This window comes from Vipera ursinii (assembly GCF_947247035.1).
Source record: "Vipera ursinii genome assembly, chromosome: 6".
Classification (NCBI taxonomy): Eukaryota; Metazoa; Chordata; class Lepidosauria; order Squamata; family Viperidae; genus Vipera; species Vipera ursinii.
Window position 1 is genome coordinate 25,402,655 of NC_139515.1, and position 16,541 is coordinate 25,419,195.

Consider the following 16,541-nt stretch of genomic DNA (forward strand, 5'->3'; position numbering starts at 1 on the left):
ATTCAACACACACATACACACACACACACACACACTCTTAAAGGGCTCTATATGTAGCATTAGCAAGTGTGAGTTTAACCTTTTCATTTGGCAGGAACAAGAGGAGCATACACACGCTAATATAAATATGTACACAAAGACACACAACTTAAGGTCATTCTTTGACATGAATTTTAGGTACTGTTGCTGTGATTACTTCAGATGGTCGAATGATTGTGGTGAGATTTCCTCATAAACTCATTTATTTTCTAAAATGTTTGACTTGAATCAAAAGTGGGCTGTTGTGCTGTTTTGCCTGCCACTAGTGTTAAAGTCTTATTCAGGAATTTTTTGTCCACTGTGGAAATAATCGGGTGTGACGTCCTTGTTATTACAGCATGGATATCTAGATTTGCAGAGTTGGTGGGAGAAATAAGTGGATATAATTGATTGGTCATGGTGGCCTAGCAGGTAAGACATTGGGTTTGTTGACTAGAATGTTGGCAGCTTGAGACCCAAGTACCGGGTAGTGCTATGAGCTTCTGTTCTTGATCCAGCACCCGCCCAACCTAGCAGTTTGAAAGCATATAAATGCAGGTATCATTTCAAAGGAAAGGTAACAGTGTTCCGTGTGCCTCACTGTATAGTCAGGCTGGCCACATGATCATGGAAGTGTCTTCAGACAATGCTGGCTCTGAGCGCTGTCCTCTAGAGTCAGACTTGACTGGATAGGAGAAATCTTTTACCTTTTAAATTGATTGGTGCAGAAAAACTCACTGGTGAGGGGAAAAAAAGAACAATAGTCCAGACCTGGTTTGATGTCAATGTATAATTTATTGTTATCCATATCATTTAAATATGAATTGCTGTTCAGATTTTAAAAAGTTAAGAAATAAAGAAATGTAACAAATATACTTTACGAATGAAAATTTGATTGCACTTATGTATTTATTTTAGGGAACTCTCAAGGGCTTTGATCAGACAATCAATTTGATTTTGGATGAGAGCCATGAAAGAGTATTCAGTTCTTCACAAGGAGTGGAACAAGTAGTTTTAGGATTATACATTGTAAGAGGAGATAATGTGTAAGTTTTATCATTTTGAAGATAATCCCAGATGCAGTTAACATGAAATCACCTGTTTTTTGAGAGCCTATCTGGAAACAAGGTTATTGGTGTCCCTCTAAGCCAGACATGTCAAACTCGCAACATCACGTGACATTGTGCGATGTATCGGAGCTTTTTCCCCATTGCCGGCAATAGGGTGGGCGCGGTTTCCTGGTGATGCGTCCGGTCCACGGGTCGGCAGTTTGACACCTGCTCTAAGCTGTGGTTCTTAAAAGTTTTTTCCCCCATCACATCTCCCTTTAGTATAAGCTTAAGGTATACACCCTTTCTTAAAAATCTAAACACCAAATTATTCATCAAATGAACAATTAACACAGTACAGTGAAACTTTGGAAAAGGTCGATATATTGTAGCAATGTAATTAAAAGGCCTTCACACCTCCCCTGGACTCTGTCGACACCTCCCCAAGAAAGGTACCTCACAGTTTGGAAAGTCTGCTTTAAAACTTTTCATGCTATTACTCATTAATGAAAATTCACTTTCCTTTGCCCCTTCCAACTATTTGATACGAATATTTATATAGAATTTCTTTTATAACCCAACCCATATGCTTTCTTTATTCCTGTGTTCATTAATAGCATATCTTATCTAACATTCATAACCAGGCATTATTTCTTAAGCAGCCAGGTTATGCCAAAGTTTGATATTCCCTCTGAACCTTCTGTACGTTTTCTTGAACTCATTTTTCTGTACATGTATATGACTGCATTCTAAGAGAGAAAAATAATTGCTTATTTTCTTTTTAAAATTACTTTTGCATAAAATACTTTTCTATATTGTTGGGGCAAGGGTTTTTTATGTGGTAACTTTCAGTACAATCCACACCCTTGGGCTAGATATTATATCCTTTTGTAGAATTTGATTAATACTTTTCAGTTTGCTGTGAAGTATGAAAAGAATGTTAAGTAGAAATAACTATTTTTGTAATAAAATGGCACACAGGTTCTGTTGGTATTTAATTTAAAATATATGTTTAACTAGAGCAATCAAAATTTCTTTTCCAGAGCTGTAATTGGAGAAATAGATGAAGAAACAGATTCAGCCCTTGACTTGGGAAATATTCAAGCAGAACCTTTGAACTCAGTTGTACATTGAAAGACAAAATAATGACTGCTGTACAGAATTATTTCTACAATGGCATGACTTCTTTTTAAAAATTATATAATTTGGATCATTTATACTTATTTTTACTGTTATAGCTTTATGTAAATTAAAGTATACATTTTATTACTGACTTATGTATTTAGAACCCCAACATAGCAATGGGAAAAAGCAACTTTAAAAGCTGTTATCTAAGTGTTATAGCTTACAACATAGGGAAAAGAAAATTCTAAACTGTTGACACAAAAGGAATATTTTCTTGGGAAAAACAATTCAGAAATAGCAATGATTTTTAAATTTTATTAAATAAATCACATTAAATACACTGCATAAATAATAAAAATATTTTTAATTTCTTTAAAAGTGGTTGGGTGATTTATGCCATTCTAATTTATTATGCCATTTTAAATCATTGAATGTATTAGGATGTATAATAATAAAAATATTTTATTTTTTATTTTACAGCATATACAGATACAGATTAGGAAACAGAATTCTACTACCAGCTATCATTCTTCTAATGAATGGAGTCGCTAAAAGTTGTGATACATCTTAGGGCTTTTGTATATGTGTGGAAGCTTCCTATGTGCTAACATTCAAAATTAATAGAATTTCCAGAAATTATAAATTTAGGACACACTATCACTTGAACATATTCTATCTCAATGGCACCTGATACCCTTGAAAAACTAAAAAATAAACAATACCCTGAACCATTAGTTCAAGATATAGAAAATGCTTAAGATTTTGTTATAATCAAATCTTCAGTGCATTTTCAGCACTACTTAAAAATACAGATCAGAAGTCTCTTGGCACTACTGCAGGAATAGCGTATTATCAGTATGGGATGCCTAATGCTGTACCTATGCAAAAGTGATTAATAACAAAAGTAGAAATTGCATGTATATGGAATGCATTTGAGGGCATAAAGTAAATGCATCAGAAAAACAGTAACTTACCTGACAACATACAAATTAAAAGGCAAGAGCGGATCTAGGAAAGACATGTTTATACTGTACATATAACTACAAACTTAACAGGCAGTTTTATAAGTCATAAGCTAGTGTGAATTTACTAAAGAAAAATGGGGGTAGTGAAGAGAACATAAAAGTAAGGGGGGCCACAGGACTATGAACTATTTTCTCTACATATAAGTGCACAGTGCTGGATATGCATTCTATTGAAAAGTTATGTAATCAAGGCACATCTACAAGTTTGCAGACTATTCAAATCATATAGTTTTTCTTTAAAACATCTAGATACTCCTGTCTTGCCTTGGAAACTTCATCTTGGTCTATATTTGATTTTTTTGAAGATCCATCAACTACAGAGGAGACTCTAACAGATTCAGCATCAAATTCAGCTTTAGCTGAAAAACAAGAAGTATTTTTTACAGGTTTCATAATATCTGATGATAGTGACAATGGTATCAGAATACCAATTTTGTTGGATATCAACATTATTTTTAAGTTTATTTTGCTCTGAAAGAAAAAAACTTTCTAGCCATGGTATATACCTTTGCAAACATTATGCACATTTTAGAAATAAGGATAACAGTTTTACTCCAAATTACCAATGTGTTCTATGCAGAATAAATCATAATGGAACAGTCAAAGGGAATGCTTTGAGGTTATATATAGCAGAAATCAGGCTACAAACTGCAATAAACCCAATAATGTAGGCTTGCTTGAATGCTTTTAATTGAGGCATTCCAACAGAAGAGAATATACAGTATGTAGCTCAGGATTGAATTGTGGAATTCTTAGTGCCTGTTTACTTGCAAACATTTCATCAACCAACAAGGGAACAACATCACTGCTAGTGAGTGATTTGCTACATTTATATACAGGCAGCGTGTGTGTGAGCACACACACACACATACACACACACACACAGAGAGAGAGAGAGAGAGAGAGAGAGAGAGAGAGAGAGAGAGAGAGAGAGAACAAAGCTCCACACTCAATAGCACTGGTCTTACATAGTTGGGTAATGAAATGTCTACAAGCAAACAAACAAGCCCAGAGAACACCACAGACTCCACAATGGAGAATTTTCTGTGGTCCAAAAATCAGCATGGTTATTTGATGAAAGTACTAACATTTACATGCCTTGTACAAATGTATCATTAAAGTATCATTTAAAGTATCATTTTCACATTTTTAGTTTAATTCTATCTATATGTTATTTTTTCTATTTCATTTGGATAATCCAAAATGAAACGTGCATATAGATTTAGAAAATCTTTCCAATATGCAATAAAGTACATAATGTGAGTAATATAAGCAATTTGTAACTTTGGTTCAAATTCCATCTCAAAATTGAGTCTGTATGACTTACTTTATTAAAGCAATTCATCCATTACAAATTGGCATGCTACCATGTTTAAAATCAATGGAATAAGTTACACCTCACTTAAATTTCATTAGTCTCAGTGGAGCTTTACCTTTCATCTATTGAATACATAGTTCTGATTGTTTGAGGCTCCAAAGCAATTGCTTATAATATTTCTATGATCTAATATTATATCTAAAATATTAGATATTAGACTGCTTCCTTCTTATTTACATTGTATATTATACATTAGAACTATATTTCTATGATGTAGATTATTTTCAACAGGTAATAATGGGTTTTATATTTTTATATTCTAAAAATAAGTCGCTAAAGTTTTACTGTGGCCACATTTACGTTCTAAAATGTAATTGATGAGGTGCAGTGTCTCAAAATTGCAGTATTAGTATCATTTTCTTTGGGGGAGGGAAATGATGCAAACAGCAGAATGCATATCAGATTGTCAGCCTATAATTTGCTATTTACCTTGCTCCAGTTCTTTGATGATACTTTTTTAAAATTCCATCTGCATCTGAAATTATATTTAGATTATTATTGAAACACTAAGTATAAAATAAAAATATATTAACACAGTATCACTTAATAAGATATTTTAGCAAATTTCACATAGCCTAATATTTTAGTTTTTTAAAAAATATATCCCAGTTTTCAACTATCATTGATCAAAACTATATATCATGAATTAGCATTGATGGATCAACACTTGCTGATTATATGATAATATCCAATCAAAGGTACTTCATAGATAGCTTCAAATGCAAAATCAAAATGTTTTAACTAAACAACTCCAGATCTTCAGCTATAAATATTGATGGACGTATAATGTAGCAAGCATTGTCTGTGTTTCAAAGGGAAAAACAAATTAGGCAAATGGAAGTTTTCAAGAAGACATGGCTAAAGTTCATACAGTGTTTTGGACACACATCTTGTAAATAATGAGTCTTGTTTTAATAGCCAATCGAATCTCAAAAAGAATCAAGCAAACAAAAACAAGGGGTGACATGATAGCAGTGTTCCAATATCTCAGGGGCTGCCACAAAGAAGAGGGAGTCAAGCTATTATCCAAAGCACCTGAAGGCAGGACAAGGACCAACGGATGGAAACTAACCAAAGAGAGAAGCAACCTAGAACTAAGGAGAAATTTTCTCATAGTTAGAACAATTAATCAGTGAAACAACCTGCCTCCAGAAGTTGTGAATGTTCCAACACTGGAGGTTTTTAAGAAGATACTAGACAGCCATTTGTCTGAAATGGTATAGGATTTCCTCCCTTAGCAGGGATTGGACTAGATGACCTCCAATGTCCCTTCAACTATAATAATAATAATAATAATAATAATAATAATAATAATAATAATAATAATAATAATAATAATAATAATAATAATATCATTAAATACTTTCCCTGTCTTTTCTCCAATTTAATTTTTATTTTTATTTATTTGTATCCTGCCTTTATTATTTTTACAAATAACTGAAGGTGGCAAACATCCAGCACAACTTCTCAGAAAGACTGTCCAGAAAGAGAAAGAAACCAAAATTTGTAATCTAACTTGTGTTACCTACAATTCTGCTTCAGTTCTTAATAAATTCATCTGATCAGTGTTGTCTACTCAGTCATTATGCTTACCTTCTGAAATATATCTACAAAAAGGAACTTTACAAATAATAATAATAATATATTACATTTATATGCCACCCAATTCCCAAAAACTTTGAACTATTTGGAAAGTAAAAATAAAAATCTTTATGACCCTTTATAGTTATTTCTCCCCTTCATAGATTACTGCCTTGTCGTGGCGAAGGGGCTTGCGTAATTCAGTGAAGCTATGAGCTATGCTGTGCAGGGCCACCCAAGACGGACAGGTCATAGCAGAGAGTTCTGACAAAACGTGATCCACTGGAGAAGGAAATGGCAACCCACTCCAGTATCTTTGCCATGAAAACCCTATGGACAGTACCAAAAGGCAAAATGATATGACGCTGAAAGATGAGCCCCTTGGGTCGGAAGGTGTCCAATATGCTACTGGGGAAGAGCAGAGGGCTAGTACTAGTAGCGCCAGAAAAAAATGAAGCAACTGGGCCAAAGCTGAAAGGACGCTCAGCTGTGGATGTATCTGGTGGTGAAAGGAAAGCCGATTTTTTCTCCATAGGAACCTGAAATGTAATATCCATGAATCAAGGAAAGCTGGACGTGGTCAAACAAGAGATGACAAGACTGAACATTGACATCTAAGGAATTAGCGAACTAAAATGGACAGGAATGGGTGAATTTAATTCAGATGTCCATCACGTATACTACTGCGGGCAAGAATCCCTCAGAAGAAATGGAGCAGCCTTAATAGTCAATAAAAGAGTAGGAAAAGCAATACTGGGATAAAATCCCCAAAATGACAGAATGATCTCAGTTCGAATCCAAGGCAAACCATTCAATATCACAGTAGTCCAAGTCTATGCCCCAACCACCGGTGCTGAAGAGGATGAAATTGACCGGTTCTATGAAGCCCTACAGTACCTTATAGAACTAACACCAAAAAATGATGTCCTTATCATCATGGGGGATTGGAATGCTACAGTAGGAAGCCAAAAGATAACTGGAATAACAGGCAAGTTTGGCCTTGGAATACAAAATGAAGCAGGGCACAGGCTGATAGAATTTTGTCAAGAGAATATGATGGTCATATCAAACACTCTTTTCCAACAACCCAAGAGACGGCTCTACACATGGACATCACCAGACAGTCAACACAGAAATCAGATTGACTACGGAGAAGCTCTATACTGTCAGTAAAAACAAGACCAGGAGCTGACTGTGGCTCAGACCATGAGCTTCTCGTTGCAAAGTTTAGGCTTAAACTGAAGAAAGTAGGGAAAAGCACTAGGCCACTCAGGTATGAATTATATCATATCCCTGTTGAATATACAGTAGAGGTGACAAATAGATTTAAGGAATTAGATCTGATAGACAGAGTGCCTGAAGAACTATGGACAGAGGTTCGCAACACTGTACAAGAGGTAGCAACTAAAACCATCCCAAAGAAAAAGAAATGCAAGAAAGCAAAATGGCTGTCCAAGGAAGCTTTGCAAATAGCTGAGGAAAGGAGGGAAGCGAAAGGCAAGGGAGAAAAAGAAAGATACACCCAATTGAATGCAGAATTCCAGAGAATAGCTAGAAGAGATAAGAATGCCTTCTTAAATGAACAGTGCAAAGAAATAGAAGAAAACAATAGAATAGGGAGGACGAGAGGTCTCTTCAAGAAAATTGGAGATGAAGGGAACGTTTTATGCAAAAATGGGCATGATAAAGGACCAAAAGTGACGGGGTGGCTCAGTGGGTTAGGACGCTGAGCTAGTCGATCAGAAGGTCGGCAGTTTGGCGGTCGAATCCCGAGTGCCGCGTAACAGAGTGAGCGCCTGTTACTCGTCCCAGCTTCTGCCAACCTAGCAGTTCAAAAGCACGTAAAAATGCAAGTAGAAAAATAGGGACCACTATGGTGGGAAGGTAACAGCGTTCCGTGCACCTTTGGCGTCTAGTCATGCCGGCCACATGACCACAGAGATGTCCTCGGACAAGCGCTGGCTCTTCAGCTTTGAAACGGAGATGAGCACCGGGCCCTAGAGTTGGAAACGACTAGCACGCATGTGCGGGGGAACCTTTACCTTTTAAAGGACCAAAATGGCAGGGACGTAACAGAGGCAGAAGAGATTAAGAAGAGGTGGCAAAATTACACAGAAGAACTATACAAGAATGAGCTTAACTGCTCTTCCCTGATAACCACGATGAGGTGGTCACTGACCTCGAGCCAGACATCCTAGAATGTGAAGTGAAGTGGGCCTTAGAAAAACTGAGCAACAACAAAGCTAGTGGAGGTGACAGTATTCCAGCTGAGCTATTCAAAATCTTAAAAGATGATGCAGTAAAAGTGCTACACTCAATTTGCCAGCAAATTTGGAAAACTCAACAGTGGCCACAGGATTGGAAAAGATCAGTTTACATTCCAATTCCAAAGAAAGGCAGTGCCAAAGAATGTTCAAACTATCGCATCATTGTACTCATTTCACATGCTAGTAAAGTTATGCTTAAAATCCTACAAGCTAGACTCCAGCAGTATGTGGATCGAGAACTACCAGAAGTACAGGCAGGATTTCGAAGAGGCAGAGGAACTAGAGATCAAATTGCTAACATACGCTAGATCATGGAGAAAGCTAGAGAGTTCCATCTACTTCTGCTTCATTGACTATGCTAAAGCCTTTCATTGTGTGGATCATAACAAACTGTGGCAAGTCCTTAAAGAGATGGGCGTACCAGACCATCTTATTTGTCTCTTGAGAAACCTATATGCGGGCCAAGAAGCAACAGTGAGAACTGGACACGGAACCACTGATTGGTTCAAAATTGGGAAAGGAGTCCAGCAAGGCTGTATACTGTCACCCTGCCTATTTCACTTATATGCAGAGCACATCATGAGAAAGGCAGGGCTAGATGAATCAAAAGTTGGAATTAAGATTGCCGGGAGAAATATCAACAACCTAAGATATGCAGATGATACCACTCTAATGGCAGAAAGTGAAGAAGAACTAAAGAGCCTCTTGTTGCGGGTGAAGAAGGAGAGTGCAAAAGTTGGCTTGAAACTTAACATTAAGAAAACCAAGATCATGGCATCTGGCCCTCTCAATTCCTGGCAAATAGATGGGGAAAAAATGGAGGTAGTGACAGATTTTATTTTCCTGGCCTCCAAGATCACCGTAGATGGGAACTGTAGCCAAGAAATTAAAAGACGCTTGCTCCTGGGGAGGAAAGCAATGGCAAATCTAGATAGCACACTAAAAAGCAGAGACATCACCCTGTCAACAAAAGTGTGTATAGTCAAGGCTATGGTCTTCCCAGTTGCAATGTATGGCTGTGAAAGTTGGACCATAAGAAAGGCTGAGCTCCAAAGAATTGAGGCCTTTGAACTATGGTGCTGGAGAAGACTCTTGAGAGTCCGTTGGACTGCAAGGCGATCAAACCAGTCAGTCCTAGAGGAGATCAACCCTGACTGCTCTTTAGAAGGCCACATCCTGAAGTTGAAACTCAAATACTTTGGCCACCTAATGAGAAGGAAGGACTCACTGGAGAAGAGCCTAATGCTGGGAAAGATTGAGGGCAATAGAAGGGGACGACAGAGAATGAGGTGGCTGAATGGATTCACTGAAGCAGTAGGCATGAGCTTAAATGGACTCCAGAAGATGGTAGAGGACAGGAAGGCCTGGAGGAATGTTGTCCATGGGGTCGCGATGGGTCGGACACGACTTCACAACTAACAACAACATAGTTATTTCTATGAGGATAGCGAGAACAGAACATAGTAGAGGAAGCATAGCAGACATGCTAATAGTGCTATTACATCTCTATTAAAATCCTTTCTTTAAAAAAACCCCTTCCCCCTCCCTCCTCCCCTCCTTACCTCCCCCCTTCCCCCCCTCCCCCCCTCCCTCCTCCCCCCCCTCCCCCCAACCCCCCTCCCCCCCCGGACTTCCCAGAGCTAAATACAAGGTATATATATATAAAAAAGCAATCATAAACAACCATATACTAACAACTATAAATTCTAAAATCCATCACTCTCTAACTTATATAGGATCAAACAAAACTTAGCATTATTAAATATATATAGAAGACTAAAATAGAAAAAGAAAAAAGAAAACGAAAGAAGACTTATTCGAATGCTACATAAAACTTCTTAACCCTATACTTGTTCTGGATAAACTCAATCCATTTTCTCCATTCCATAATATAATGTTCTTGCGAGTAATCTTTCAAATAGGCCGAAATCTTCGCCATCTCTGCCAAGTCGGAAAACTGTATTTTTAAAACTTTTCAATAAAAAAAAATCCTTTCTAGAATCCTAATTTTGAGTCATTGCTTTTTGCTAAGTTTTTAAAAAACTTTTACCTAGAATGAAAATAAATGTGGAAAGTTGTAAATCTGGGAAAATTGCTATCTGTGCTTCAAGGGAGATAAAAGAGTATAACTGCTTGCCCTGTAGATGATCATGATTAAAATAAACATCCTTTCAGCTGCTGAGTCATGAGACAAAGTCGAAGTTATTTAATTGCTCTGAAATTTGTAAGTGTGGCAGAGAAAACTGAATTATGGAAATAGCTGAAAGTCCATAAAGGTTGAAGTTGTCTCTGATAATTCTATAACAGAGATTATTTCACTAAACTAATTTTAGTTTTGGTTAATTTGCATAGGAAATTAGCCATGAAAATTAATCAGGAACATAGTTCTATAGATCTCCACCCCAAACAGCCATATTCTCAAATCAGATTGATTTGCAATTTAGATTACTGTGGAACTATGAACAAGGGAATTTCTAATTAGAAAGTTAAATATGAACCATACTGAATTACTAAAATGACTGTAATTTTCAATAATCTTTAAATACAGTAAAACACATTAAATACATAAATATGTTGTAATGGGTTATTTATTATTATTTTCCTCATATCTGTAATTTTCAGTATTATTTTCTTACCATGTAATGTGCATATTTAACGAATCAGACACAGAACAAATAATAGCTCAGCACAAGAAATTACATGGTATTCAGCAATACTGACTACACACCTTGTTAAGTCTCTGGTTGCAGAGAAGAGAAGGGAGAATTAGATTTTTGATCAAGGAGCTGAAGAAGTAAAGGGCAAGCCATAAGTGTATGGTTTTTGATGACAGAAATTAAAGTGACTAATCTACAAAGGAGTATCGGAAAAGAGAAACATTCTCTACTATATGAACAGAAATGGTAAACTACTTTGGAGGAGGCAATCATGCACATTTAATTAAGTCCAAGAGAATTCAATTTGACTTATTTCTAAATAAATACATAAAGTATATCATCTGTCTGGTCTACCTAGAAAGCTGACTTCACAAGACATTATTCATACTGGTCCTAATTAAAATTAATCAGATATGTTAATCAGATATGTTTGCATGGCTAACCTCTTCTAGATTCTAGCAAGAATTTCTACCTAGAAATATGCAACAATAAGCTAGATAACTCTAAACTCTTTGTTTGAATATTTTGTTATCTTTAAAATGGCAACAGTTCAGAAATAATTTGCTATAAGTTGATACAAGGTTACAGTTAGGAAAAGAGGAAAAAAACAAAACTTTTTCTAAATTATTATTTAAATGGTATAAAAAGCAAAATAACTTATATAAGTAATACATAGTTTGCAATGTATTAATGTTTATGGTAGTTTTTCATTATTTATTAAGATCTGCATTCTGACAAAAATGTTATGGATAAACCAGGAAATGAAACCTATAAGAAAATTGGAAATATAATTTATAGTGAGGGAAAAAATTATTTGATCCCTTGCTGATTTTGTACGTTTGCCCACTGACAAAGAAATGATCAGTCTATAATTTTAATGGTAGGTTTATTTTAACAGTGAGAGACAGAATAACAACAAAAAAATCCAGAAAAACGCATTTCAAAAAACCTGTAACTATCTCTCCTGTGTGAAATGACTGTGTTTGAAAATGTTTATATTTTGCTACAAAGCAAGAGATACAGTTAGCAACTGACTTTATCCAGTATCGGATTTTGCTTATTTGAAAGCCTGTTCCCTTTTCTTCTTATTGAAGGTTAAGAACTTTGGGAGAATTGTTATTTTTTCTTCCCTTTTTTTTTCCTGATTCTGCTGGGTGAAAGAGTAAATCGAAACCTAAGAGATGGCTGCGAGACGTGGGGGAGGGCCTCCACTTTCTAAGAATGTTATTTCCTCACCTATACCACAAGCTGTAGGGCAGACTTCGATGAAACCTACAGTAAAACCACCCTCTCCCCCACCTCCTGCATTTACACTGACAGACATTCAGCAAGTTGTGATGCAGTCAACACAAGTTTTGCAGCAAGAAATAAAGAAAACAAGGGAAGAATTTGTTAATCAAAACAACCAGATCAGGGAAGATATAGTGCTTGCACTTCAGGGTTTAGCTGCACATATAGAATGCCTGGATGTTCGTGTGGACTCAGTTATGGAGTATGTGGAGAATTTGGAAAATAAAATTATTAATGCTGAACAGAAGATTGATAGAGCAGAGGCCAAGATTGACAGAACAGAAGACGAGGTTACTATATCAGAATACAAGAACATGGAGTTTGCTTTGCGTATCAGAGGCCTCAAAGAGAATCCTAAAGATTTGGAATGGGAAATAGCACGAGCAGTGGATCCTGTTTTGAAATGTGAACCTGAAGAACTACTTAAGGAAATGGATAAGACATTTAGGGTTAACTCCTGGATTGCTAGGCAAAAAAATCTACCTAGAGACGTAGTGATTTATTTTTCCAGATCAACCAGAAATTCTATTATCCAGGCTTTTTATCGGGAAAAATTTCAGATTGCAGGCCAAGATATTATGATTTTAAAGGAGATACCTTCAAAAATTCTTAGAAAAAGGAAAGACTTTGCCTTTTTGTCTGATGAGCTTAAGAAGCGACAAATCCAGTTCAGATGGGAAATACCTATTGGAATTGTGGTAAATTATGCAGTGACCAGATACAGATTGGATACAATTTTAAAAGCAAAAGATTTCTACACCAAGGTCCTGAAAGAAGGTTTACCACCGTCTCCCCGAATTAAAAGAACAGAAGCAAGACAAGAAGATAAACAATTGAGTGAAGGGGCAATGTCATTGCCTCTTGAGGAGATGCAGAAGGCGGAGGCTACGAAGCAGAGTTTGGCATTAAAGGAAGACCCAAAAGAACAGAGGATGACAAGAGCTGTATATAAGTGTATGGAAAAAGAGCAAAAACAAAAGCCTGTAACTGGTCCAGCTATGCAAGATGCGGCTGTTTCAGAGCCTGTGGGAGGAGCACGTCCGAAGAGAGCAACAGCTGAACTTCAGGCCATGTTCCAAAGGCTTATGGTCACCAGAGATGGTGAAGTTCCTGACATGGAATGTTAATGGGTTAAACTCACCACAGAAAAGAAAGATTTTTTTTATCTGAAACAACCTAAAAATGACATTGTTTGCTTACAAGAGACACATATTGCATTAAAAGATCAAAAATATCTGATTAATTCCCGATTGGGAACACATTTTGCATCTTTTGCTCTGGACAAGAAGGCTGGAGTGGTTATTTAGTTAAGAAAAGACTTTTCGGCAAGATTGATTGAATCGGATAAACAAGGGAGATATGTTAGTATTGAATTAATACTACAAGGAAAGAAAGTTCTTCTTATTGGATTATATGCTCCAAATCAACAACAGCAAAAAAAAATAAATTTTTTACATCAGAGACTAATTGAACTGGATTACAAATCTGTTATTATGATGGGGGACTGGAATGGAGTTTTGGTGCCATCTGAAGACAAGAAGGGATCTTCTAAAAACTTTTTTAATTCGAAATTGCCTAAAGCTTTTTTTGATTTGAAGGAAGATCTGGAATTAAGAGATGTATGGCGGGAAAGGAATATGAGAGACAGAGATTTTACTTTTTTTTCGGATAGACATAAATCTTTCTCCAGGATTGACTTTATTTTGATTACTACTGATCTTTCTTCTTCGGTTAAGAACGTTAAGATTTTTCCCAGGACAATGTCTGACCATAGTCCTGTTTGGTTGGAGTTCTTTGCTGAAGATGCTAGTAAAAGATCCTGGAGGCTGAATGAGAATTTATTTACAAATGACTTGTTCTTGCAGAAATGTAGAAAACATATGAAAGAATTTTTTGTTACAAATATGCATAAAGGTACCTCGATGGAAATGGTTTGGGATGCTAGTAAAGCCTATATGAGAGGGGTTTTGATTTATATGAATAATGCTTATAAACGTAAGCAAGTGCAAAAACGTTTAGATATTGAGGAAGAGATTAAAACTAAGGAGAAAAAGTTCATTTCGAACCCATTGGATAATAATTTAAGGATCTCAATACATTTATTGAAAGAACAATTTAATATGCTACTGGCTGATCAAGTAGCAACTAATTTGCGCTATGCCAAACACAATACTTTTTGTAACGCTAATAAGCCTGGTAGATGGTTGGCTTATCAATTAAGGAAAAAACAGAAATCACGTACTATAGATAAAATAGAATATAAAGGAAAAGAAGTCTACCAACAAAATTTGATTAAGAGGAGTTTTTTAGATTTTTACTCGAAATTATATTCTAAAGAAAATATACAAACTTTAGATATAGACAAGTATTTACAGGGAGCTCATTTTCCAAGACTTTCAAAAGAACAACAACTTGAGATGAACTGCCCAATTACATCAGAAGAAATTTCTTTAGCTATTAAACAGTTGAAATTGGGCAAGGCTCTGGGAACAGATGGATTAACAGCAATTTACTATAAAAAGTTGTTGCCTGAAATGATTGAACCCTTAAAGATTTTGTTTAATGAAATTCAGACTGGAGGTGTAGTTCCTCCATCATGGAGGACAGCTTTTGTATCGTTGATTCCAAAGGAGGATCAAGACCTTACTCAACCTAAAAATTATAGACCTATATCGCTTTTAAATACAGATTATAAGATTTTTGCTAAAGTATTGGCTAACAGATTAATGTAAGTTTTGAAACAAATGATTCATAGTGATTAATCGGGATTTATTTCTGGGAGGTATATGAAATATAACGTAAGACAAATTGTAAACTTGCTTGAATATTCCTTAACAGTTATCCAGGAGATGCCTGTCGACTCTTCCTGTGCCATTTTACACCAAATAGCTAACACAAACTCAGCTAGGAATACTGTGTGTACTAACTCTCAGTACAGGCCTGGGCCCATAACCAGTGTTAAGGAATTTGTTGTGCAGAGGTCTCCTTGTGCTACCAAAGAGTTGCACAGACAAGGAAGGGTACTGAGAGCAGCAAGAGTCACACACAGGAGTACACTGAGTTGTAAAAGCAAAAAGTATTTTACTTTAAGGTGGTGTAAGAACAAAAATGCACAGTCAAAAATAAACAGTCCAAGGAGTAATCCAAACTACAAAGTCTTCTTACCGGTCCAGAGGTCAATACACAGTTTAGGTTTACAACAGTAGTAAACCAACAGCAGAGCAAAAGCAGTAATAGTAGAGATCAGTGAATTCAGAGAGAGAGAGAAGCTACGTTCCTAGCTTCCTCTTATGGCCATGAGAACACTTACACACCCATTGGCCAATTAACTTCTTAAAGACATAGCATTATGGTTAATATATTTTCAACCCAACATTGTAGGCTAACACCATATGCCTAACATTTATTTCTATATTTATTATATTTAAAAGATTACAAGTATTTATATTTATTATATAACCCCAGCTACCGGTAGAGCTCCGGATGGCGCCCGATCTTCGCTCCTTTCGTTGCGATCTCAAGACGTTTCTGTTTGTTCAAGCCGGCCTAGCCTGATGGGGATTGGTGGGGTTTTTATTCTTATGTTTTAATTCTAACTTGGCGTTTTGAACTTGATTCCAACTGTTTTAATATGGGCAATTATTTAATCTTGTTTTAACGTTTGTATTTAGTATTTTATTCTGCCCTGTGAACCGCCCTGAGTCCTCAGGGAGAAGGGCGGTATATAAATATTATTAAATTAAATTAAAATTTATAATAAAGTAGATTAAAAAAAACCAGCCACACCAGGCATCATCCAACTAATTAACTACAAGGCCAACAAATGGGCTCTGTTTATAAGCCCAGAGCTCCAGGCCCAGGCGCCAAACCAAATTCTTAGCAAATTCAAGATGGAACTGAAAAAACCTCTACTATCTTTGAATTGATCTGTGATCATTTTCAGAGATCACTGAATCTAAAATATAATTTAATATAATTTTCCTTCCCCATAAACAATAAACATTGATAAAGTATATTTATTTTTGAATTACTTTTGTTGGTTTTGCTTGAACACATATATCCTTTCATTGGCTACTTACATTTTATTCATAAAATGATATAATTACCAGATTACATTATGGTAATAAATTATTGTTATGCTATAGGAAGAA

At 35.9% G+C, this 16,541-nt stretch overlaps 1 protein-coding gene and 1 long non-coding RNA gene across 2 annotated transcripts in view; one reads left to right on the forward strand and one right to left on the reverse strand.

Annotated features, from left to right (window-relative positions):
• The first annotated feature begins 620 nt into the window (after positions 1-620).
• On the forward strand, positions 621-2,333 carry LOC310642799. Its single transcript, XR_014492960.1, has 2 exons — positions 621-1,064; positions 2,111-2,333. It is a non-coding gene; the product is annotated as an uncharacterized lncRNA (long non-coding RNA).
• A 1,048-nt stretch (positions 2,334-3,381) lies between these two features.
• The window catches only part of LOC310642660 (ankyrin repeat domain-containing protein 26-like), a gene marked incomplete at its 5' end in the record, with an annotated part of 80,978 nt that continues 67,818 nt past the window's right edge, over positions 3,382-16,541 (reverse strand). Inside the window, one exon of the mRNA XM_083366546.1 lies at positions 3,382-3,576. Coding sequence (XP_083222672.1) covers positions 3,532-3,576 — 45 coding nt within the window. The 3' untranslated portion in view covers positions 3,382-3,531. The remainder of the gene's footprint in view (positions 3,577-16,541) is intronic.